At 46.9% G+C, this 23,574-nt stretch overlaps 1 protein-coding gene across 4 annotated transcripts in view; it reads left to right on the forward strand.

Annotated features, from left to right (window-relative positions):
* Window positions 1-23,574, forward strand: part of para (sodium voltage-gated channel paralytic) — a 231,669-nt gene that overhangs the window by 177,183 nt on the left and 30,912 nt on the right. For 2 of the 4 annotated variants that reach the window (XM_072286410.1, XM_055077118.2), the window contains exons 14-22: window positions 44-321; window positions 2,475-2,648; window positions 6,425-6,600; window positions 8,744-8,918; window positions 9,965-10,126; window positions 13,652-13,859; window positions 13,983-14,104; window positions 15,341-15,542; window positions 22,485-22,765. In XM_072286410.1, coding sequence (XP_072142511.1) covers window positions 44-321; window positions 2,475-2,648; window positions 6,425-6,600; window positions 8,744-8,918; window positions 9,965-10,126; window positions 13,652-13,859; window positions 13,983-14,104; window positions 15,341-15,542; window positions 22,485-22,765 — 1,778 coding nt within the window. The remainder of the gene's footprint in view (window positions 1-43; window positions 322-2,474; window positions 2,649-6,424; window positions 6,601-8,743; window positions 8,919-9,964; window positions 10,127-13,651; window positions 13,860-13,982; window positions 14,105-15,340; window positions 15,543-22,484; window positions 22,766-23,574) is intronic. The other 2 variants (XM_072286412.1, XM_072286411.1) reach the window with 1 other exon arrangement.

Below are 23,574 nucleotides of genomic sequence, written 5' to 3' on the forward strand. Positions count from 1 at the left end.
CCCCCCACGGGCTCACTGGCGGCCATACTTAAACATTATTCAGTGTCCATTTATTATTTCCCCACAGAAAGGGAGGAGCAGGAGAGGCCCAAGTTCAAAGACAAGTGCATGGCCAATTGCTTGAAGTGTATAGACATGTTCTGCGTGTGGGACTGCTGTTGGTACTGGATCCGGATCCAGGAGATACTAGGACTCATCGTGTTTGACCCGTTCATGGAGCTATTCATCACTCTATGCATCGTGGTCAACACGCTATTCATGGCCATGGACCATCATAACATGGACCCAGACTTTGATAATGTCCTCAAGAAGGGGAATTACGTAAGTGAAAGTGCCTCGCTGCGTAGTGCCCAGTGCGTCGTCGCCACCGCCTGTGCTGTGCTCTTCGCCCAGTGCCTGTGTGTAGTTCTGCTTGGTGCTTCCACGACCGCATCTTTCTCTTTTTTCTATCTCTTGCACCCAAAGTAGTGTGCTTTTCTTCTGCCAGAGCGTAGTGTCTTCTCTTTTTTTTTTTTTTTTTTTTTAATGCGCGAAAGCAAGGTGTCCAAGCAGAGCGTTTGACACTTGGCACCCCCGCCCCTCCGGCGCCGTTTTCGGAGGGGCTTCGAGAGGTGAGAATAGCAAGTTCTTTTCCTAGTTGAATTCATCACGCTTGGTGAATGCGTAGAATGTTTCATTTTTGCACGGGTCTTGAGCCATTTGTCTACTTTCTGCACTTCACGACGGTTCGACTCTTGGGCATGTGCTGAGAAGCAAGTGCTCTGGAAAACAAGTTCCTTGGTATATACATATATATTTAAACTATTTTGATAAAACTATATTTGTCTGGCGCCAACAGTGTTATAGCATGGCGTTCACGTTTAAAGTTCTGTTAATGATGCTTGACAGAAAGTACAAAGAAAGAGCGCATAATATAAAGATGGAAAGTGCAAACAAGGTAGGAAAAACCCACGTAAATGTATAACTCGTACAGTTCTGTTATATTATTGTTGCTTATATGAGTGATGCCTAGCGTGTAATTCTTTTGTTCGTGCAACTTAAGCTGCTACGTAAGTTTGCGTCTCGTAAGGGAAAGGCAAATCCATTACTGGCATGACTGTACCTGTGTGTTGTGCCTCTTAGATCTCAAAGCTTTACGGCAGTCTGAAGTCGGTGGGTTTAGTATGAGCGTGTTTGTGAAGTACGAGTGTGACTTTATGCAGAGGTAAGATGAAATGCCAGCCATTGCACATTTATTTTGTGAGAAAGTGAAGCTGGCATCATAACTTTGGCATATGCACAAAGAATGATGAAGAAAATTCAAGCGTTATTAACAGTTATACGTCTCATGTACATTGGTCATCAGAAGGAGGCATTATTATAGTCTACAAAAATATTTTTGTGAGGTAAGAGAAAGTCCGGGCTATCTCCATTAAGGCATGTAAGGCATCGATAGACAACAGCGAGTGTAGGGATCTTGTCACCAGACGCAGCGTAGTTCACGCTTTTCAGTGCCTGGTAGTGCTTTTGTCTGTTTCTTTCAGCATCCGTAGAAACCATGATCACAGCGTTGCAAGACGTCACTGTAGCTGCATGCCAGTAGGCAAAGCCTTTATTCTGATACCGCCCTTTGCCAGAATTGTAGAGCTCTGTCTGAATGGTTTCGCGTTGAAACAAGCCGGAGACGCACATTTCCTTTCACTGGTTGTTCCGATGAGAGGAACGGCGAAGTTGCATGCCTCGCACCGGTAAGTTACGACCGCTCATCAACTCTGCGCTATTCCGGCAGCCACATGCGTCGCGAAATTGATTGTAAGGACAGCCCTGCTTTGTAGTTGCTTGAGTGCTTTTCTGCGTGCGTACGTTTGGGCATGTAGCTTGAGTAGAAGCGAATGATGCTGTAATAGATATAGCATCCTGTCGTTTTCTAACTCGATGCTGAAAGCAGCGTCATTGAAGTGCTACCTTGCTGCGCATTCAAAGGACAATGTTTGAGCATGCAAACTGTTTGTGTAAGTTACGGCAAAACAATTGTGTAACTTACATGAAAGCTCTGTAAGAGAAAAAAAAAGGAATGAGGGGCAATGCAGTATGTAGATCGCTCGAGTAATGCTAATGAGAATGCTTCAAAAGTGGCTTCGTGTGCGCAGCGGCAAGTCGAACTTTTCAGTTATTCTGCCAGTCTCTGAAGTGAAGCATTGGAAAGTGGGGCCGCACTCACAAAGATTTGCCAACAAGGGAATGTCAGCTCTTTCACTACCATCTCCCCCTTCTCCGCCGCAATACCTCAACATTTGCTTTATTAAACGCTCTTCAGCAAGAACGTGTTCATGAGTGCCGGCCCTGATCATGAGCTGCCGTCTTTCTGTGCATTTAGGTATTTAACGTGATACTTTACAATGCAACTTGAATATCCTACCGCCGAGGCCAAAACTACCTTGTGCTGCCCCTCTATTCAACCTCATTTGTTTTCCATGATTCTCTTTCTCTTGCAGTTCTTTACCGCGACATTCGCGATAGAAGCTGGAATGAAGCTTATGGCCATGAGTCCAAAAAACTATTTCCGCGAAGGCTGGAATATCTTCGATTTCCTCATCGTCGCGCTCTCCTTAATTGAACTCAGTTTGGAAAACGTCCAAGGATTGTCTGTGCTACGTTCTTTTCGTCTGGTGAGTTAACGACTGGTGCACACTGCCTTCAAGGCAAGTTGTCTCCCCACTGTACAACATACACAGCGCCCGCATATGTAGATTTAAATGTCAACACCATCGACATCACACACACAGATATGACTTTGCTGCTGTTGAAACAAAGGTGATGTGTATGCCTTGTAAGTATGTCTGGCCGATATGAGTGTTTGTGTGCGCCTGTCAACGAGCCCATTTCGGTACAGCAACTTAAGAAACCCTTCCAGCAATGTGTAAACCTGCAGATTTATTTGCTAGTAATTGTTTTGGTGTAGTTGTTCAAATGGGTTTTATTTGAGGCCGAAGTTGCAGCAGACGTTACGATACGCTTTTTCACTCTCCATGGCAAGAACTCCATGGCAAAAAGTACACAGGATAGAATAAAATACCATATTACTCTAAAGCCTAAATAACAGTCCTCCAAGGTACTGTTACCATGTTTAGCATGTCGGCCTAACCTACTTTTACTGTTAAGAAGCTATGCATTCCGTTTTCGTTCCATTCGACACCAAGGGCTGCTGCAAATGTCGAATTAACTATGGAGAGTCGTGCTCTGTACAGTTGACTTCACAGTGCGGAAATAAACTTCGTGGCCATTAATTAAAGAGAGCTTGAAGGTTGGAACACTTAGTGTCCAGTGCTTGTTGACTTGAGTTTCACAAGACGGCACGAACATAAAAATCCGGGTCCAACGTCTCGGTAGGCGAGAGTAGCTTTGTCGGGGCGGCATTGGCTATTCCCTTACTGTCCCTTCGGCCTGTTTTATCACGGCTCCTTAATTTAGTTTACTTGTAACTTTACCGAGCAACGTTATGTGCCCGAGCCACATGGTTTAGACATCGTGTCAAAGGTGCACGGTGGTTGCAAATGCCTGAAGCCATCTTGTTTCTTCACGTACCCGATATGCTAATGGTACATTACTGATGTCTCAAATAGAGCGCTACGGCGAACAAATAAATTCATGACGTTCGACTCATTTTTCTGATGACTTGAGTAAATCATCTCCCAGCTGCTTGTGATATGCAGCTAATGCTGGTACACGATACGTACGTCACATTATACAGGACATTCAAATTAAACTATCAGTAATTTAAAAAAAAGGCAATACTGGCTATGCAAGTGCTGCCTGCGCAGGGGCTACGCGCGTTTTGGCAGACACACACACAAAGGCGTAGAACCGAACCAGACATACCAGCTCCTTACACATTGTCTGGATACGAAGCTATTGTTTCTTTCACGCGCGAAGGACTTAGTAAAGATCTCGTTTATATCCGCACGGACTTACGTTTCATATGCTGTTCAACCTCAGGACGACAACCATCACATACTTCTTCGTATCGAAAAGAAAAGAATGCCGCACTTTTGTTGGTGGTTGTATTTCGCCATCCGGCCTCTCACATTTGAATGTGACAGTCTGAGAAATTATATTTTTGGAGGCCAATCGCTCCTGGATCCTCAGTGGTGACATCAATGCGCATCACATGTTTACGGGGAGCACCAATATAACCTCCAAGAGAAGGAATGCTGTCATCTGCCTCTGATTGTGACTTTTGCTTCATTAACAATGGTAGCTGGACCTATTTATTTATTTATTTATTTATTTATTTATTTATTTATTTACATGTACCTCACAGGCCTCCGAGAAGGCATTGTATAAGGAGGGGGGGGGGGGGGGGGAATACGATAACACATTAGTATGGAATCGGAAAAAAGCATCAGTACAATGAAAGGAATACTTACGCAACATGGAAAACTAATACGACATTAGCAAATACAATATGTAGAGCAATAACAATAAACAGCAAGCACAATAACATAATATCATAACAACATTATAAACGTTTTTGCATGTATACAGTTGTAAGTATAGTAAAAAAATCAGGATCACTGAAATTCTTTTATTAACTTGTAGAAAAATGTAGGAAAGAAATTTAAAAAAGGCAAGACGTGTTAGGCGGTTGAAATGGCATATTCCCCGATTAGAAGACTGCGAAATACACTGTGTTTAGATTGGCAAGCGATGTTATCTGGTAGAGCGTTCCATAAACGGACCGCACGGGGCAAAGCCGAAAAATTAAAAGCGTTTTTATTGCCATAAATTTTGGCGTAGCTGATCTGATTGTTCCGTCTTTGTGACGTCGAGGCTGTTTCTTTTTTCAGGTTTGATAAAGTTAGGCCAACTGTGTGAATGAATCTATGAAATAATAATAGAAAGGAAATATCACGGCGTGTAGTTAGTGGTAACTGCGGGGTCTTACATATAACAGATGTCAGGACTTGGCTCTGGTGTCACAGTGCTTCACATCAAAAGATAAATTCTTTCGCGACATTCCCACTCACGGGAGTGATCACACAAACACACACACCTATTTAAAGATCAACATACTCGCCGAGTCTCTCCCTGGTGACGTCTGTAAAGGGAATTGATAGCATTACGTTCAGATCACGTAGGAAGGACACATGTCGCAAAGACCTCGACAGTAAAACAAGCGACACAACCGCAGAAACAATGAACACTGCTAAGTGTCAGTTACTGCTGTAATCAAACCGAATAGACTTCGACGCTGCACTCAAGAGAATTCCAGCGATTCGACGGCTTGAAGAGCTACGGCACCGACGCACTGACTCAATTTACGATCTGAGACACTCACAACCTGAAAATGACCCCACATCTGAACATTGTACCATCCCCCAGAAAAATATTGTTAAGCCCCGCTTAGTTCAATGTGACTCTCATAGGTCTCGCGAAATGTTTACCTAACACAGTTTGTTTTTCGATATATGCCGATGATATTTGTCTCTGGACGTCTTTAGTTACTCGATTTCAAGTGCGGGCGCGACTCCAGCGCGCAGCAACCCTGACATTAGTCTTTCTTGGAACACGAAGCTTTATTGTGTCCTCCGAGAAACGTACTTTAGTTGCATTCCCAATCAAACGCAGAACGCTTATACACCGTCTCCATCAATGGAGGAACTATAACTTATTAAAAAATCTTATCGATTCTTGGGTATGGTGACTGATAAGAATCTTTCTAGGTGCTCCCATTGCGCACACCTTAAAAAGAGGCTGTCGTCTATTGATCATGTGCTGAGATTCATGTCCAGGAAAACATGTGCGGGAAGACGAGCGTCCCGCGCAACTCAACTCATTCCTTATGAGACACCAGTTCTTAAGCTAGCTGACGCTGATAACAGCAGTGCTCATGCTCTTGGCTGGAACAAACAAGACTGATTACCTGGATACTGCCACCTCTGAATGCAAAATTACAGTACTGAATGTCAAATATGATTATGAATATCTCGGAAGAGAAACGCTCTGACATATCAAGCATAAATCTAGTTCGAATTCAAGTTTCTGATAAAAGTATATACCATAAATGCAATGCCTTAAAAGCTAATTATGAAATCGTTATTAATATTTTTTGCTGAATGGTTCGCGAAAATTGTACCCGCCAAAGCGTACAAAGCTCCTGCGCAAGCACCGATTATGCATCCAGATTCTTCTTTAATTACTGATTATCTGTGAAGACACTTTACATATTATGAGACTAACGTTAATGCTTTTTGTGTTTTCTTTATTTAGAAGAATAAGAACTATAACCAGCCCATGCCTACACATCTAGACAGTCGTGTATACGTCTGCAAATATTCTTGATGCTGAATAAATTTCAATTTGCAAAAGAAAACGCGACATAAGCGTAATTGACCATATGCATATGGAGCGAGTAGCTTACGCTGAACCTATTCTTTTTTTACAGCTACGTGTATTCAAGCTAGCCAAATCGTGGCCTACCCTTAACCTGCTCATCTCTATCATGGGGAAAACCATCGGTGCCCTCGGGAACTTGACCTTCGTCCTGGGAATCATCATCTTCATCTTCGCCGTGATGGGAATGCAACTCTTTGGCAAGAACTACGAAGAAAATAAGCACAAGTAAGCGTCCTCTATTTCATAATCACATTGTGTTACTATGGGAAACCTCGGCGTGGACAAAGCTACTAGAGCTACCTCCACCACGTAGAGCTGGCACGCACAGTTACCAGCTGGAGTAGGCCCGTAAAAAGGGCCTAAGGTAAAAAGTCCATATTCTAAAGAGTAAAGAGTCAACCTTTTCCGGGTTTCAACTCTCCGTAATCCTTCACAATTTTTTCGTTGACATTATATGCTTGTTGAAGCATGAAAGATGAAAGCCACCACCAGCCAGCTTTACTAGTGCGCGAATAACAGTAGAAAACCGTCTCGGTGAAAAAACGGTGACGGTAAAAACTTACTTTTTTAAAAGATCAAAAAGTCGACTTCGGACCTAATTCAGGCCAGAGTCCATGATATAGGCGATGAGTGAATAAAAATGTGTGCCGCGAACCCACGCTCGAAGGCCATCCGGGTCAGCAGGTGACATCAGTTCTCGATGAAGGTCCCTTCTTCGTATGTCTTCTGTAGCAGCGCACTTCCAAAGAAGATGTGCCGCGACGGCTGCCTTTTCTTGGGTTGTTGCACTATGAGCAGGGTAGCACTTCCTCTTGCGCTTCACAGTCCTGAAGACGCTGCCACCAACGTTCCAAGATGGTCGGTGTGACGGCAGCCCCAAGACAGACTGCGTTGCAGGATTACTTCCTCCTTTGTCTTTGGGTGGGACGGAAAGATAACGGAGCATGGTGGAATTGGAGCACTTGTTCCCCGTCGTTCTTGCTCACGCTGTACTTGAAGGGACAATGTAGTATCTTATTTACTGTGCAATGGCAAGGCTCGGGGGTACGTTCATTTCCAGGGGTTCACATGTGGGCGGTTACCCATTCTACTAGTACATTACATTACAGTATGCCTGCTGCGAGTTCTTCGGCGATTATGTGCACGCGCCTGGCTGGCGATAATGTGTTATGCCCCTTTTTGAGTTCAGTCAGGGCTTTTGAGGAATCCGTGTAGGCACACATGTCGAGACGCTCGTCAGGCTCGATTTATTTTAGTGCCTTGAGTGCATGCAGGATTGCTTAAAGTTCTGCTCGGGTCGGTAAAATTTTCAGTTTGGTTTTCCGTGACCGGCCGTATATGTAGCACATCTCCTGCACCGAGAGGAACATGCGCCGAGCCCCACGGCCCCGGCTTGCGGATTCGACAGCGAAACGTTTGGGTGCTTGCTTTTCGAATGTTGAATGTTATTCATGCACTAATCGCTCTGTACTTCTGAGCAATTTTCAGAAGATTTGTGCTCAGTGATTTGTTTTTTCACACGAAGCTTACAAAGCTGTCCTGCAATTTTTCTCAACTACAAGGCTGGACTGCTGTCTCTATAGTGCTCACACTATATGTGTGTGCGATTTCCTGTGTTGTGCTTTGCTTTCTTCTTATTTTTCTTCCCTTGTCTTCTTTTCCTTTACCAAGCTTTACCAAGCAAGCTTTACCGTGCTTCTTCTTCTGGCTAGACGCATACGTGAACTCTGAGCTAAAACCGTCTGAACATGAGACAATTGCGTGAGCTGCGAACGGTCACAGCTTTCGTCACGCGAAGTCACCGACAGAAGCAGTGTTCGCCGCAGCACTGTTCCGAGATAACTGCAAGAGTCCGCGCAGCGCCTTTACGGTGCACTCAATGAAACCTGAAACGTGCCACCTTTGAGAAGCAGCTGCATGTTTGCGTGGTTTGGAATCACTTTCCTTTTTCATCGCCATTGTCACAAGCATTGCATATCTGCATAGAAAGCTGCACCTATGTGACTTGTACACACGTGGCTCTATATGGTCAACCATGGTCAACCCAGCTTTTGTATGCTAGTAATCCGTTCAAATACGAAATGATGGCTCGCTGTTTTATAAATTAGTAAATAAAGCAGTGATAGCCGCAGCTGACTTACTTACAAGATGTGCATCTTTCTTTTCTTCCTTCTGCTCATGCATCTGCAAAACATAATGAAAACTAATCGTTGTGTATTTGAGTAAATCTATATTCCAATTTACCTGGTCTGTCATTCTTTATGGCTGTATGGTGTGCCATAATTAGTGTCGAGCACTCGCGATGTACCGATGCAGTGTTCGGAAACGTATGCGCCTAATCGTCTTTCTTCATTTCTTACTTTTGCAGGTTCAAAGATAACCTGGTTCCTCGGTGGAACTTTGTTGACTTCATGCATTCGTTCATGATTGTGTTCCGGGTGTTGTGCGGGGAGTGGATCCAGTCCATGTGGGACTGCATGTGGGTCTCTGGCTGGCCCTGCATCCCCTTCTTTCTCGCTACGGTAGTCATCGGGAACCTTGTGGTACGTACACGCCTCTCTGCCCTTTCCATGTTTCAATTTTCTGTCAAGCCATTGGTTGGGAATCAAACATACGAATGAAAAAAAAAGAAGATTTGTTCGTGTCCTATGTCAGGACCCTGACTTCTTCACTAAAGGCGCCATAAAATTATCACGTGACACTCCTGAAAAAGTGAGTAAATGGGGCTGGGAACATCTGTATAAAGGCACATAATGCTCGCGCTGTTGGCGGCTGCGTTATGTAGTGAAACAGCATATTAAACATTTCAAACCGATAACTCGGCGTTTAAGAGGTATATTCGTTTTCGTAGAACATCGAAACCCTGTGCGATTTTACGTCACTGCAAGCATACAGGACGAACTCGCCGCTCTGTTGCTATTTCTTACTGAACGGGCGACGTTTTTCTTTTTTGTATTTCTTTAACGGTGTACAATGATAAACAATACAATATGGCCCTCGAACCTCTGCGCAAACCCTCAGTACAGCTGCATAAACCTTTTCAACGGTGTAAAATGTGTCCACAGGCAAAGCTTCTTGCTGCTTATAAAACAATCGTTAGAGATAAAAATTATACGTACCGGAGGAAAACTAAAGCTACTCTAGGTAGTCCCTTTAAGCAGCGTCGATGCGCCAGCTATAGTTCTAGCTCTCAGGGGGGTTTAGCATAAATTTCATCGTACTAGACTGAGCTGTGAGGCACCTGAACAACATTCATGTCATTTGACAATAACATGCTTGTAAAGTATGCTGAAATCAATACGGAAACGATCATGAGAAGCCAAAACGTGAATCCGCCAATCTTGAACAAAGCTACACCAGCATGCTACTTCGGTGCCTTTCTTCCACTAGCCCCGGCTTATCTTAGGTAAGATTATTTGTGAACATGCGACGCAAAGCGTGTGATTTGGTGCAGTCGTCAAAACTGAACGTAAAGACAGACGTTAATCAGTACGCCGAGTTCGCTTTCCACCACAACTCACACAGCAGGTCTTGAACGGTTTGCAAGCGTTCGGGAATAACGAGGTGTGTTTTTCCTTCGACGCCACAGGTGCTCAACCTTTTCCTCGCCTTGCTGCTGTCCTCGTTCGGGGCGTCCAATCTGTCTCAAGCGAATCCTGACAGCGGCGACACTAAGAAATTACAAGAAGCCATTGACCGGTTTCACCGGGCCAGTCGATGGATCAAGTCCAACTCTATGAAAGTTTTAAAGGTACACCTGGCCTTGTTTCTCGTTAGTATATCCCCGGACAGCGTTCTGTGGCAGTGAAGAGAAAGCTAGAGGGGCGAAACTTCTACACATGTGCCAATGCGCCAAGTAGTCAGCTAACGCTTGTCAGCGCTTTCTGATTCGGTTTCTCAGAGCACATGCACGATCAGTGTAGCTTGCTACTTGCGATGATATTACATTTGCCTGAGCGCGGAATAGTGAAGCGAGCAGATAAAATTCAGATATAACACTGAGTGGTGTGCTGTATGTCTTATTTTACAGCGAAGCTGTATATGGCTAGCCGATTGGTCCTTCCGTCCGTCCGTCCATCTGTCGGTCGCATGTACGCCGAAAACTCCTCCGGCGCAACTCCATGCGAGTGCGCGAAAAGAGAGAGAGAGAGAGAGAGAGAGGCGCGCGATCAGCCAACACCACCTAAATAGCACAAGGTTTGTATACCCCGATCAATAAGGTCACGCTACCTCGCCCGAAATTTAAATTTCCATTGACAAGGCTGGCGTGATGAAAGCAGTGACGTCAAAATCACTGTTGCCTACTCGGGAGCATCCCCGATTAGATTCTATGGCAGTCGGGCTAGGTAACATGACGTCATGAATCGGAGAGAAAAGGCCCTGTGCTATCTAGGTGGCGCTGGATTAGCTGAGCCAGTAGGGACGTCGTTGCTCTCCGTCGCAGTCGTGCGCGTGCACAGCGGTTTCTCTCCGGCTCCGAAATTGGTAGGCCACGCGTCATAGGAGGGAAGAGAAAAGTAGAAGGCAGGGAGGTTAACCAGAATAACGTCCGGTTGGCTACCCTACACCGGGGGAATGGGAAAGGGGAAAATAAAGATCACAGGAAGACAGAGGAGGGAAGGAAAGAAGGAAATTGCGGCGAGTTCGCTGACGCGTGTGGTCTTAAAGAAATTGCATTAAAAGTCACAGATGGTCGCACAAACCCGTCGTCATACGTATTCCATAGGAGCAGGCAGCTCTCGATCAGCAACGCCGCTAGCAGAACCGGGAACGAGCTCGTCTACCCCTGCCGATACTGCAGCCCGGGCACAAGAACAGGCTCGTGCAGCCGAGCGCAAGCAGCAACTGCGTACTGAGGATCCGGCAGCCTACCAAGCCGTCGTTTAATGAACTGTCGGGATTAACCTAGTGATAAATACCAAGGCCGCACGTTTCAGCTGCGCTAGTTAACCATCTCTACTGAGTGCTTGGGCGGTGATATTTTTATATAAGTGTGGTAGAAAGTAACGTGTTAATGTTTTTCGTTCCCTAGCCTAAACAAAGATTAATGGTACTGTGGAACTATCTTCAGGAGCCACCCGTGCCACCCGTGCGCTTTGCCTCCGTAGCTTTCCCTTTTATATCAGGGGAAGCTGGATGCGACTATAGGTCACCTGTCGCGATTAACCCATTTATTGTTTCACACAATGAAAAAGAATTACCAGGCAGGCTGTATCGGGGACGCAGCCGCAGTGAAGTACGTAAACGTCTCGCGCGTGCCGCCGAAGGCGTATACGGGCACGAGCCTGCAGAAATGACGTGACAAAATACACGGTTAAAAGGTAGACAAAGCCCGAGGCACTACGCCGAATAAGTAAAATTTAAAGGAAGACGTTTCAGCTCCCACACGGAAGTCTTGTTCACAGGTAAAATACACAATCGACATTTATTCACGCATTGCAAAGCTTACATCATTAACTATGATGCAGCTAGTGAGGGTCCTACGGTTTAATATTGCAATTGTGCGTAGTTGACGCGCCGTGGTGAAGGTTGTGGGCGCGAAGTGGCATTCCTTTGTTTTGTTGCCCGACTATGTTCCCGCTATTTCTTTACCCTACGTGTGAAACGCCGGGGCCTTATATCCGAGCAATCTCAAATTCCTGTGACCAATCGCACAATTGTAAGCCTTATAATTTCTAATTCGCACAGGTTTGAGTTTGATGGATTATACCTACTACAGCTGAATGAGCCCCCTCAAGCGCGATCATTCCCGCTCGGATCGACATACGTATTGCCGAGCCATATGCCTCTCTGAAAGCAGAGCCAGAGGCTAAACTTAGCTTCAATGGTGTCATGCGTTGCGCGACAACGGCGTTCGGTGAACGCAAATCATACATTATAGTGCAACGGCTACTTTCCTCTGCACATCCATACCAAAGTAAAGCGCGTGGGTAATACGGTTTAAAGGAAGCGTTTAGCGACTTGCATCCTATTAGGAAGTGTTTTATTCTTCTCTGTTTACTTGCCTATAGCAGTAGCTAACATGTGTGAGAGAAGTTGGGAATATTACCGCCGTGTGATTTATGCAGTGAATTACGTTTTTATTACATTGTTTAAGTACGGTAAATTAGAGTTCTTGAGCATTGTCGTATCAGCAAATAAAAGAAATTCGGGCCGAATCATTCATACGGTGGCGGATTAGCCTGCGAAGCTGCCGATCGCAGACCGAGCAGCTATGGTCAAACTCCGCGTCCAGAAACATTCTCTTGAATTTGGAATTTGACCCGGTGAAATTCGAAGGAGGCAGCAACTCAGGCTTCTGTCGCTTGGACGCAGACTTGAACGACCTAGCTCGACGCTTACAAGCGGCCTCCAGTGAGCGATCTTCATCGGTAGCTTGCGTGCGACGCCGGCGATTAGACTCTCGCATCTGCGCTCGCTGACGTTCTTCGGAGGCAAAGGCACTGGCCGCATACTCCGCTTTCCCACGGACACGTTGTCGTTGGTTATACTCGCGTCTCTGCTGTCGACGCCCTTCCTCGTACTCAGCTTGTTCTTCAGCTGCGCGCACAATGCGTGGTCTTCCCACTTTTCCCATTTTTGTTGGAGTTGCAACGGTTGCAGTGGCCTACCTCTCCAATGCGCAATCCCGTTCTTAGACCTTGCGGCTGCTACTGCGGCGTACATCCCCGTGTTTTCCCACCACAACTGCCGCGCGGTTGTATTGAGAGCAGACGACAGCAGGCGCGGCCGGCAGCAACGGCGGCCAGCGCGGGTGCACTCCCCCACTGCGCAGGTGCGGCGTGCGGTGAAATCACGTGTCCTTTCTTTCTAATGCCCCGTAATATCGTTCGTTATCATTTTTATTCACTTTACGGACGCTATCCACCCGAGATACCACCCCTCCCCTACGATACCTCGTAGCGCCGCCATCATTTTTGTTCACTTTAGGGACGTTAGCCAGCCTAGATAGCCCCCCTCCCCCTGACGAGACCACGCGTACAGCTAATTCATACAGGTCCGTCCGGTAAACAGTTTTGCTGTAAAAATAAAAAGGAGTGGGCGTAGCTTCAAGTGCCAGAATCAGCAAGCTGGTAACGTAACGCTGTGTTATACTATGACTTGTAAACGACGCATTCAAAGTGGGCACCATGTGCCTGACACAACTCGAAACACTCGAACGGCCCAACTGTGTTTTTATGACGTCCGCGTGACGGCACATTTTCAGTCCGCCTTCGAAGATACGGCAGCGGCGACACTATACACAGCTTAACCGCAATGACTGACCTCATTGCAGGCCTTTCGTCGGAAACCACGCAACCAGATCGGGGACCAGACAACAGACATTCGTGGTGGCGGCGCAGGCGAAGAGTTGGAGGCTGACCCGGGCGTCGCAAGAGAAGTGGTTCTCCTCGACGGCCGGGTGCCAATGCGAGACAAAAAGCCCCAACACAACAACGACCTCGAGGTTGTCGTTGGGGACGGCCTCGATATCGCCATTCAGGGTAACGTCAGAGCATCAGACTCACGTCGGTTGCGATCTTTGCATTATAGCATTCTGCTAATGAACAGTCGTGTTCGTAGTTCCTCTAAGCTCCAACAGCTCTTTCCTACCGATTTTATTCCAGGTGATGGCAAGGCCGTTAAAATGAAGTTGAAAAACAACTCAAAGCCTGTGATGAATTCTGTTTGGGTGGGACCTATGATCGAGCCTAAGAACAAGCAGCTAGAGAAAGACAACAAGGAAAAGGTGGGTCTCTTTTCTTGTGCATTACGTTCTTGGGGATCCACGAGGAGTACCTGTTCCTTTTATATTAGGTGTAGAAAAATGTGAACGTAGGCCACAATTAGAGCGGGCTATTCCAAAATCGCAAACTCATTATTCAAACAACAACAAAAGACGAAAAGCAAAAAGAAATCATCAACACGCACTAGACACACACGAACACGTGACAAACACACAGAGTGCCTCTAGGGGCACCAGCACCGAAACGACAGTCCAATACCAAGGGGCGGTCACATACACAGGAATGAGAGCCCACACAAGACCCTTAATGTGCAAATATATAAGAACAACAATGCCACTGCATCAATGCGTTACTAAAGAAGCACATTGTAGAGAAGACGAAGCACACGATTTCACCTATAAGCCCTCCACAAGATTAATGTCCACTAAGAAAATCCCGAAACCTGCTCACGGCACGCCTCTGCTTATCAGGGTAACTAGGGTCCGAGCATTTTGGTCACTCTTAGATGATATCTGTTATAGATGTTCACATGGTCACGCGGACGAACGCACCAACGGTCATATCGAGGAGACTGCATGACAACATGCTCCGCTTGAGCGTCTATATTATCAAATAAACTACAATGTGAGGACATTCTTCTTTTGATGCGACACAAGAAGAGAGGTGTGTGCACTACGTGAAAGCTATAGACAATGGAAGAGCGTCTCGAACGTGCGATCAATTTCGGTTTGGCGAATACCTGTGAATTGGGTCAACTCTGTAAAGGAGTGACGACTTTGCCTGTTCGTCGAGCCATATTTTCTTGCAATGTTTATGCCGCGTGGTGCGAACAACCTTCCTGATGTCTAATACAGAAAATGCCACGGGTCTCAGAGTACTTAATGTGTATGCTATCTTAGCGAACTTGTCTGGGAATCTCGAAAAATTTCTACTTTTGGTTGCTGTTCTTGTTGTCGTTGACTGTCCTACCGAAGCATTAGCGCATCGAGAAAAATGGTGAGTATTTTGGAAGTTTAGCTTATCTTTATTTTATTCAGTCTTCTCAATCCCTTTATTTGACATTTCACTTTTAATTAATCTCACTATAGGTTTTACCGAGCTAAGTGGGCCTTTTATTCCTACTTTATTTATTTATTTATTTATTTATTTATTTATTTATTTATTCTACGTGAAAAGGTTCGATAAAGCAAATGAACTGATTCCCCAGCAAATTGAACAGCCCACCATTCCCTTTGCAGGAGAAAGAGGCGCAGGGTAATAAGGTGTACCCGCAAAAGGACGAGGATACCCTCAGCGAAAAGTCAGCGTCCAGCCCCAAGGAGAAGGCCCTCCTTGTGAACAAGCCGTCCAAAGACCTTAGCAACAGTTCCCTGTATCTGGGGAATAACCTCGAGGAGGAGAAGAAGGACGCCAGCAAAGAGGACCTCGGTACTAAGGAAGGTATGCCACTGCTTAAGCCTCGCATTTGTTTCATACTCCCGCTTCCATCCCTACGTCAGACCTTTAGTCAATTAACATTTCTTACGAAACGGCTCCGATACAATCGTCTGTACTATTCGACACAAAAGTGTGTTTTAATGCGAATGCATTATACGGCCCATTACGCGAAATTGCGTCGGCGTAGTCGGCGCAACCAAAAGGTGGCACCAAAAATGGCCGACGGCGCAAAGAGTAAAAAAATCACCGCCCAAGCACTTCATACAGATGGTTAAAGGGACACTAAAGGTTAATATCAAGTCAACGTGAACTGTTGAAATACCATCCCAGAAACCTCGAAACGCTTGTTTCGTGCGAAGAAGAGACTTATTTTAATAGAAAATGCGTTCTGAAGCGTCCGCGCGTACCTCTAGCGCAGTTCAAATTGCCCGCCCTCCGATCGAGGAGTGGTGACGTCATGGTCTCATAGTGACGTTGCGCCGTCCGTGAGTAAAATGGCGCCCGCAGGCGGTGCTACGGCTTTTCTGCGCAAAACGCAAACGTGTGGCCAGAAACAGAGTCGAAACAGAGCCGACCGCAGCGCTAAAGCGGAACTATGGTGGCCAGCGGAAGAGGAAGCGCGCGACGATACGCCGGTTCTTTATTTTATGACGCCAACTTTGACGCTCGTTGCAATGGACGACCCTGACAACGACACATTGGTTCGCGATGCTGGGCTCGACTTCAGCAATTTATGCACTGACGAACGTGACCTGCTGCTGAGGGCTCGCGCTGCTGGCGTCGTTTCGTACTACTACGACGGCAACTTTATGTCATGGCTGTACTTGTTCGCACATTTGTAGCTTTTTCTTCGTGAAAACCAAATGCCGCACTCACCGCCCCGTCTTCGATCTGCAGTTGTTCTTGCGCTTCGGAGAATGCAGGCAAGACCGACGGAACAGCGCTACGGGAAAGCATTTGAAAGGCACTCCACACGACTTCAGTAAGTCGGCGTTGAACTCGTAATTCTCTGGACGAAAGTGCAGCGAGCACACTACGTGATTTTTCGGCTCTTTGCCAATGCGCTGTAGCAGAGGTACGGCACTTAACCACTTCGAACGGAGAGGTTCACTCCTTGGCACACAGTGATAAGTAACGTTGGATTCGCCGCTGCAACTGCCCTTGGCCAAGTTCCGGGGACCGTTCGGGCATCCCACGACATCACATGGATGTGGCATTCTCGCTGCTTGTTCCAAAAGCAAGTTTCGCGAGCCAGCGGAACCAGCGCAGCACGACGCGGTAACGAAACAACTGAAACTCCAAAGCGCACGCGGCGCGGAGTCGAGCGCGCAGAGTCGAGCGAAAACGAAACATTTCGACCACTCATACTACTGAAGGGTAACGTCAAAATGTTATTTTTTCTTAGAATCGAATAAAAGTAGACAAGTAGTATTTTCTTCCGACTTATAATCTAAGGAAATTATCTTTTTAATACGAGTGGTTGAGTACTAGTGAGATAAATTATGATGAGTGCCTTCGTCATCGGGCTAGCACCGGAATGTCGCTGGGGGGTCTCAAATCGTGTCATGCATTTACCTCAATTTCTCGGTTACTAAGGCTCTGTTCGCGATTATATTGACGCCTTAGACGTTCTAGAACATTGCTCTACCACTTTAAATTGACTTAACAGTAACCTTTAGTGTCCCTTCAACCAGTGAAGCTGAAAGGTGCGGCCCCGATGTTTATCACTGGGTTAATCCCGATGGTTCATTAAACGACGGCTTGGTAGGCTGCCGGATCCTCGGTACGTAGCTGCTGCTTCCGCTCGGCTGCACGGGCCTGTTCTTGTGTCCGGGCTGCAGCATCGGCACGGCGTAGACGAGCTCATTCCTGGTTCTGCTCGCGACATTGCTGATCGAAAGCTGCCTGCTCCTCAGGAGTACGTACGACGCGTGGCCTACCCATTTCAGAGCCGGAGAGAAACTGCTGCGCGCTCGCTCGGCTGAGACGGAGAACAACGCCGTCACCACTGGAGCAGCCAATCATACGCCTCGCTTTCTCTTTTTTTTAGCGCATGCGCATGGGGTTGTGCAGGAAGGAGGAGTTTTCAGCGCACAGGCGACAAACGGACAAGTCGGCTAGCCATATACAGCTGCGCTGTAAAACAGCAAAGCTCGGATTGTGTCAAATTTCTCAGGGAGCATCCTGCAAGTAGAGTAAATTAATGACTTGTGCAAAAAAGAAAATTGGAAATTTCGGTCTGGGTGAGAATCGAACCGGGGCCTCCGCAGTGAGAGACGAGCACACTCGCCGACACCACAGCGGCCTTTTTTTTCTTTATTACCTTTTTACAACACCACGCAAACGCGTACAATGTAGGTCACTTGATGCAGAAAAATAATATTACATCATTTCGAGATACTGTACATATTTAAAAGGCCCTCAAAGCGGATATTACAGATACCAAACTGTCAAGCTCCTGAAACCATTCTGGCGGTTCAGTCATGTGCTTGAGGGCATCACCCGTGTACCTAAGACTTTCCCTTAGGTGCTCCCTCGCATACCTTTCATCTACGCGGGCATCCCTGATAACCATACGGGTTTTCCACACGCTGCTCATACACAAAAGCATTATCAAGTCAGCCGGCGCTCCCCCTGTGTCTGCAAATGGTAAGAACCCAATACCGAAAGGACTTAACGGCAGTTCTTTCTTCAGAGTTCGTTTAGAACGTCCCACAAGAAAACGCAATCATGGCAATCCAAGAAGATGTGCTCAATAGTTTCAGGTTTCTTACATATGATGCAGTTAACAGACCATGCAACAAAGAAGCCCTTGCTTTGTAGCCATGGCTTCACAAGGAGAGTGCCCGAATGCAATTGGAAAAAGAAGGTTTTCGCTGAAGATCTAACCTGCATTTTTTAACGCGTTTCAGCACATTGCGTTCAGGTGCTAAGTTATACATCGTGCTTTAAACAAGATGCGGCAAGAAAACATCAACCAGATCACTATAAAGTTTCTTACGCGTCACAGAAGTAAAAAATTCATTCGAAAAATGCGCTTTCAATTAAGAAAATGACATAACTTCCCTCAGAAAGCCAATTGGTGTTCGAGTTTGTTTATTTATTGATGAGACAACCCACTCAGGCAAGGAAAAACTTAGGGCCGAACAATTAAACCCTCCTTACCTCAGTAAGGAAGCCTTCATTGCGGTGAGGCCACCTTATGTCACTTTGAAAGCTTCCTTACTGAGGCACCCTCAGCGAAGGCTTCCTTGGTGCTTCAGCATAAGGTGACTGCGAAGCTACCTTCAGGCCCAAACAATGAAACGTTCCTTTCCTTCGAGCGCTTCCTAACTTTACGTGAGGCCTCCTTACAGCGAAGGACCGATGGAGGAAGCAAGCGTACTCTGAGGGCCGGATTCTGAAATCCTCCTAACCTTAGACCGTTTCCTTACCTTCCGCAAGGAGCCCTCCATGCTACCTAAACGTTAGGCGCCCTCGGAAGGCCACCGCGAATTCTAAAAGCTTCCTTTCGCCTTCCCTGCGGAAGGAGCGCCTCGCCAAAGGAAGTGTAACGTTAGAGGCTTCTGGTTTCGAGATTACCCACAAAAAATGCGAAATATTTGTAATGAGTTGCCGAGACAAAGTGCCGGGACTGTTAAAATTGCATTTCTACTTTTATACTGGGGCATAAATTACATTTCTTTGGTTAATAACGTAAAAATGGTTCGAAAAGGATGCGCGTGGCAAGAAAGCAATCTCAGTCTAGCAACTATGGCAGCATCTGAGTTCGTTTGGTCAGGCGTCGCTTTTTTCCTTTCTTTGCGTGCGCTTTCTTTCGTGTGTGTGTGTGTGTATGTGTATTTGCCATGCCGGGCAAAGCATATTTTACGGAAGAAGAAAAGGACTTGTTCACGGAACTTCTACAAAGGTACAGCAATGTGATTGAAAGCAAGAAAACAGATGCTGTGTCGCTGAACGCGAAGGCGAAAGCGTGGGAGCGGCTGTGCACAGAATATAACAGCATGCCGCACGTGCGTCGACGCGAAGTTGCAGTTGCAGCTCTGCCAGTATGGCTGTAACAGCTCGCTTGGAAAAACGATACCGGGCTAGAAAGTCCCCTTCGTCGTAGTATTCCAGTGGATTCTGCCTGTCAGTCAGGCGCCGGGCTAGAGTCAAAGGTGGAGGCTTGTACACAGTCCCGTAACGGAGTTCATTTGCTCGTCGACGAAACCGTGCATAGCTTTCGAAGCTATCGTCTTGCAAGGCCGTCATTCTCGCCGCTCGCTTTCCACAAGATCACAGTGCAAAAAAGATATGGCACAAAACGCGGTCCGCGTAACCAAACTGGGCGTCAGTACACGGCGGCTGGCTACCGCGGCCTTGGCTGCGCACGGCACCTACCCTAGCCGAGCGTACCGCGTGCAAAGTCATGCGGAGAAGCATACGTTCAGGTAGAGGAGCGCGGTTAGGACGCATGAAGGTAGCATGCCGGCTCCCTAAGCGCGGGGAAGCACCAAGGAGGCCCTAACTTAGTGCCCCTTAGTAAGGTACGTTCCAGAATTGACGCCAGGTCGCCTCACAGCGTGTGAGGCATCCTTAGTTAGGAAAGGAGCGTTTCAGAATCCGGGCCTGAAAGCTCTCTTCGCCCGTCCTCACGTAAGGAGCCGTTGCCGCATGCCTGGGTTCGAGATTATCACTAAAAAGCTTCACGCTAACACCACTATTCAATAAAGAAATGTTGTATCGTCGCACAATTTTTAAATTGAAGAGCTAATATAGAGATGCGTGGACGCTTTCTTCTAGTTTTCTTTACTAAACGCAAAAAAGTACCACATCACAGTGCAAAACTTGATGTGCTCCAGCAATGCTGGCACGCCGGCGTCGTGCAACGCCTAGCAACGCCTAGCAACACTATCATGCCACACGCGTGACTGAAACGAAGATGCCTGGCAAGACGTACCGTGCTCGCGCTTCTCCGCAGGTGGGCGACAGCGCGCATGCGCAAGTAAGCGTCACGTAGCTAAGCAGTGAGGTGAAGCGCTCGTTCAGGGCCAGGAGCGGCGTGAGGACGCATGAAGGTAGTAGCTTCGGAGCTACCTTACGCTGAGGAAGCATCAAGGAAGCCTTAACCGAGGGTCCCTCAGTAAGGCAGCTTTCAGAGTGACATAAGGTGGCCTCACCGCAATGAAGGCTTCCTTACTGAGGTAAGGAACATTTCATTCTTTGGCCCTGAGAGCGTCCTTACGCAGCTCCTGGCCCTAAACGAGCGCTTCACCTCACTGCTTAGCCACGTGGTGTTTGCTTGCGCATGCGCACTGCCGCCCTCCTGCGAAGAAGCGTGAGCACGGTACGTCTTGCCAGGCATGTTCGTTTCAGTCGCACGTTCGGCATGAGTAGCGTTCGTAGGCGTTGCTAGAGCGTTGCTAGGTCTTGCACGACGCCGGCGGTGCCAGCGTTGCTGTAGCCTATCAAGTTCTGCGCTATAATGTGGTACTCTTTTTACGTTTATTAAACAAAAGTAGAAGAAAGCGTACACGCGTCTCTACATCAGCACATAAATTAAAAAATTATGCGACGATTCATCTTTTTATTGGATAATGGTGTTCGCGTAATGCTCTTAGGAGATCATCTCGAACCCAGGCATGCGGCAACCATTCCTTACGTAAGGACGGGCGAAGGGCGCTTTCAGAGTACGCTTGCTTCCTCCATCGGTCCTTTGCTGTAAGGAGGCCTCACGTAAGGTTAGGAAGCGGTCGAAGGAAAGGCACATTTCATTGTTTGGGCCTTAATCTCACTTGAATAACAGTACGCAGAAATATATCACTTTGGTCCCTTAAGAAAAAGAACCTACCAACAATCTGTTTCAAAAACAAATGTGTTAGCCCTATTCCTCCATTATTCACCGAATGAAACAAGTTACACCGGCTAGTTCTTTCCCAAGTGGATACCGACATATATACCGCAAACAAACTGTGAAGTTTCTGCACCGAAATTCTTGCCATGAATAACGCTTGTAGTACATAATACCCCTTTGTAGCTAAAAACAAATTGCAAACACTAGCTCTTGAAAACAACGAAAAATTATGCCCGCCCCATTTTTCTGTCTGACCTTTAACTAACTCTTTTTACTTCTTCGATCCAATACGCGGCACTGTCACGATAATGTTGTAATGGCACCCCAAGATATTTTCCAGGGGTAACGCTCCAGTTCATATTGCAAAAATATCGGGTGCCTGTGGCCAGCTGCCGTGCCATAAACCTAGGCACTTTTAAGCTGACAACACTTCCAGTTTCGGTGCAAAAAGAAACAGCCTTTTTCATAGTTTCATCCACACTTTCTGCATCGCGGCAGAAAATTGCCACGTCATCTGCGTAAGCCAAATCTCTAGTCTCAATTCCTGCGTAGATAAACCCACGAATAGATTAGCTTTTAATTATTTTCAAACATAACGGCTCTAAATACAAGGCAAATAAAAGAGGCGACAAACAGTATCCTTGTTTTACTGGACGGCTTCACGGTCCTCGTTGACAAAAGGTGTGCCTAGTGTGTGCGTCATTGCACACGTAACGGGGCAGCCAACGGGGAGGAGATGGTGCGACGTCATGACTGTATAAAATGAGTGTATAAAATAAAAAGCATTAGTGTCCGATTGAAAGGCGCTGAGCGGTCCTTCAAATTACGAACCCCTCGCGGCCAAGCGAGCGCGTTGAACCGCTTGGCGCGTTTTGATTTGGCCTTACCGAGGCGCTGGTAGAACGCGGGCGAGAGCTTGCGCGGACAAGAAATGCGCGGGAAAAGAAAGATTTCACCAAAAGGACTATAATGGTTCCGCATTCCCACACGTAAGCAGTCTTAAGTGTCTCTGCCAAATTTTCTTTTGTAATGGGATTAGCGTCCACGTATCGATACAGTTGTCTTTCCCACTTGCTTTCGCTGAGCCATTCCTCCCTCGAATCGCGCAGGAGAAGAAGCCCCCGCCGAAGAGCCCATCAACCTGGACACGGAAGATGTGGATACAGACAAACTAGAAACGGCCACCTCGGACATCATCATCCCCGAGTTGCCAGCCGACTGCTGCCCCGATTGGTGCTATACGCGCTTCGCCTTCGCTTGCTGTTACGACGAGAGCAAGGTATTTTGGCAGCGCTACAAGATCGTGCGCACCAAAGTGTTCGCGCTCGTGGAACACAAGTACTTCGAAACCATCGTCGTCGTTCTCATTCTCACCAGCAGCCTGGCGCTGGTAAGTTCATCGCTTTGTTCTGCTGCACCGCCTCCCTTTTGTCAGGAGAAAACGTGCCTAGATCAGCACAGAGTGTGCTCCAATTTCGGCCAGTTACCTGTTGAGAGAGCTTCAAGTCAAAGTAATGGAACGCATTTAAAACACTTGTTCGCGGCATCACGCCAGCTCACGTTGCGGCACTGAATTGGCACCCAAAGGTAGTTTGCCCCATGATATCGTTTGCACCGTGAGAAGTCGCGAAGGCTGCTGACGGCATGCCTCTTCTAATCACCGTCCAAGCACTCGCGTCACCGACAGAAGGCGTCAGACATTAAATCACATTGGGATAATTCTGCACAACTCCTATTTAATAGAAATGACAGCCAAGCTTGCACATAAACTTAATGAGCGGAACGCATAACACTGAGCATGGCACCCAAAGGACGCTTGTGGCATCCCTCTGATTATCAGGGTCGAAGCACTGACAGACGGCGTCTGACAGCCGAACACCATAGTCACTGAGCCGCCGCCGCGGGTAGAGTGCAAAAATTTCTTTATTATTATTATTATTATTATTATTATTATTATTATTATTATTATTATTATTATTATTGCGGTAGCGAATATATGGACACTCCAGGCGAATTGCCGTTGACGTCGGCGTCGCCGTGTAGTTCCGTATAATGTCGACGTGTGCTAAAATTGCGGACGCGCGCTGTATGCTCTAGGTGTGAGGGAAAGCATGCGAGGGTGAGCCGAGAAGGATGGTGGCTTGTTACGGCTGTGTCTTCTCGGGCGCTCAAGGGAGGAAGACGGGGAGGGTGCGCGCC

The sequence above is a fragment of the Dermacentor andersoni genome, chromosome 2, assembly GCF_023375885.2.
Source record: "Dermacentor andersoni chromosome 2, qqDerAnde1_hic_scaffold, whole genome shotgun sequence".
Lineage (NCBI taxonomy): Eukaryota > Metazoa > Arthropoda > Arachnida > Ixodida > Ixodidae > Dermacentor > Dermacentor andersoni.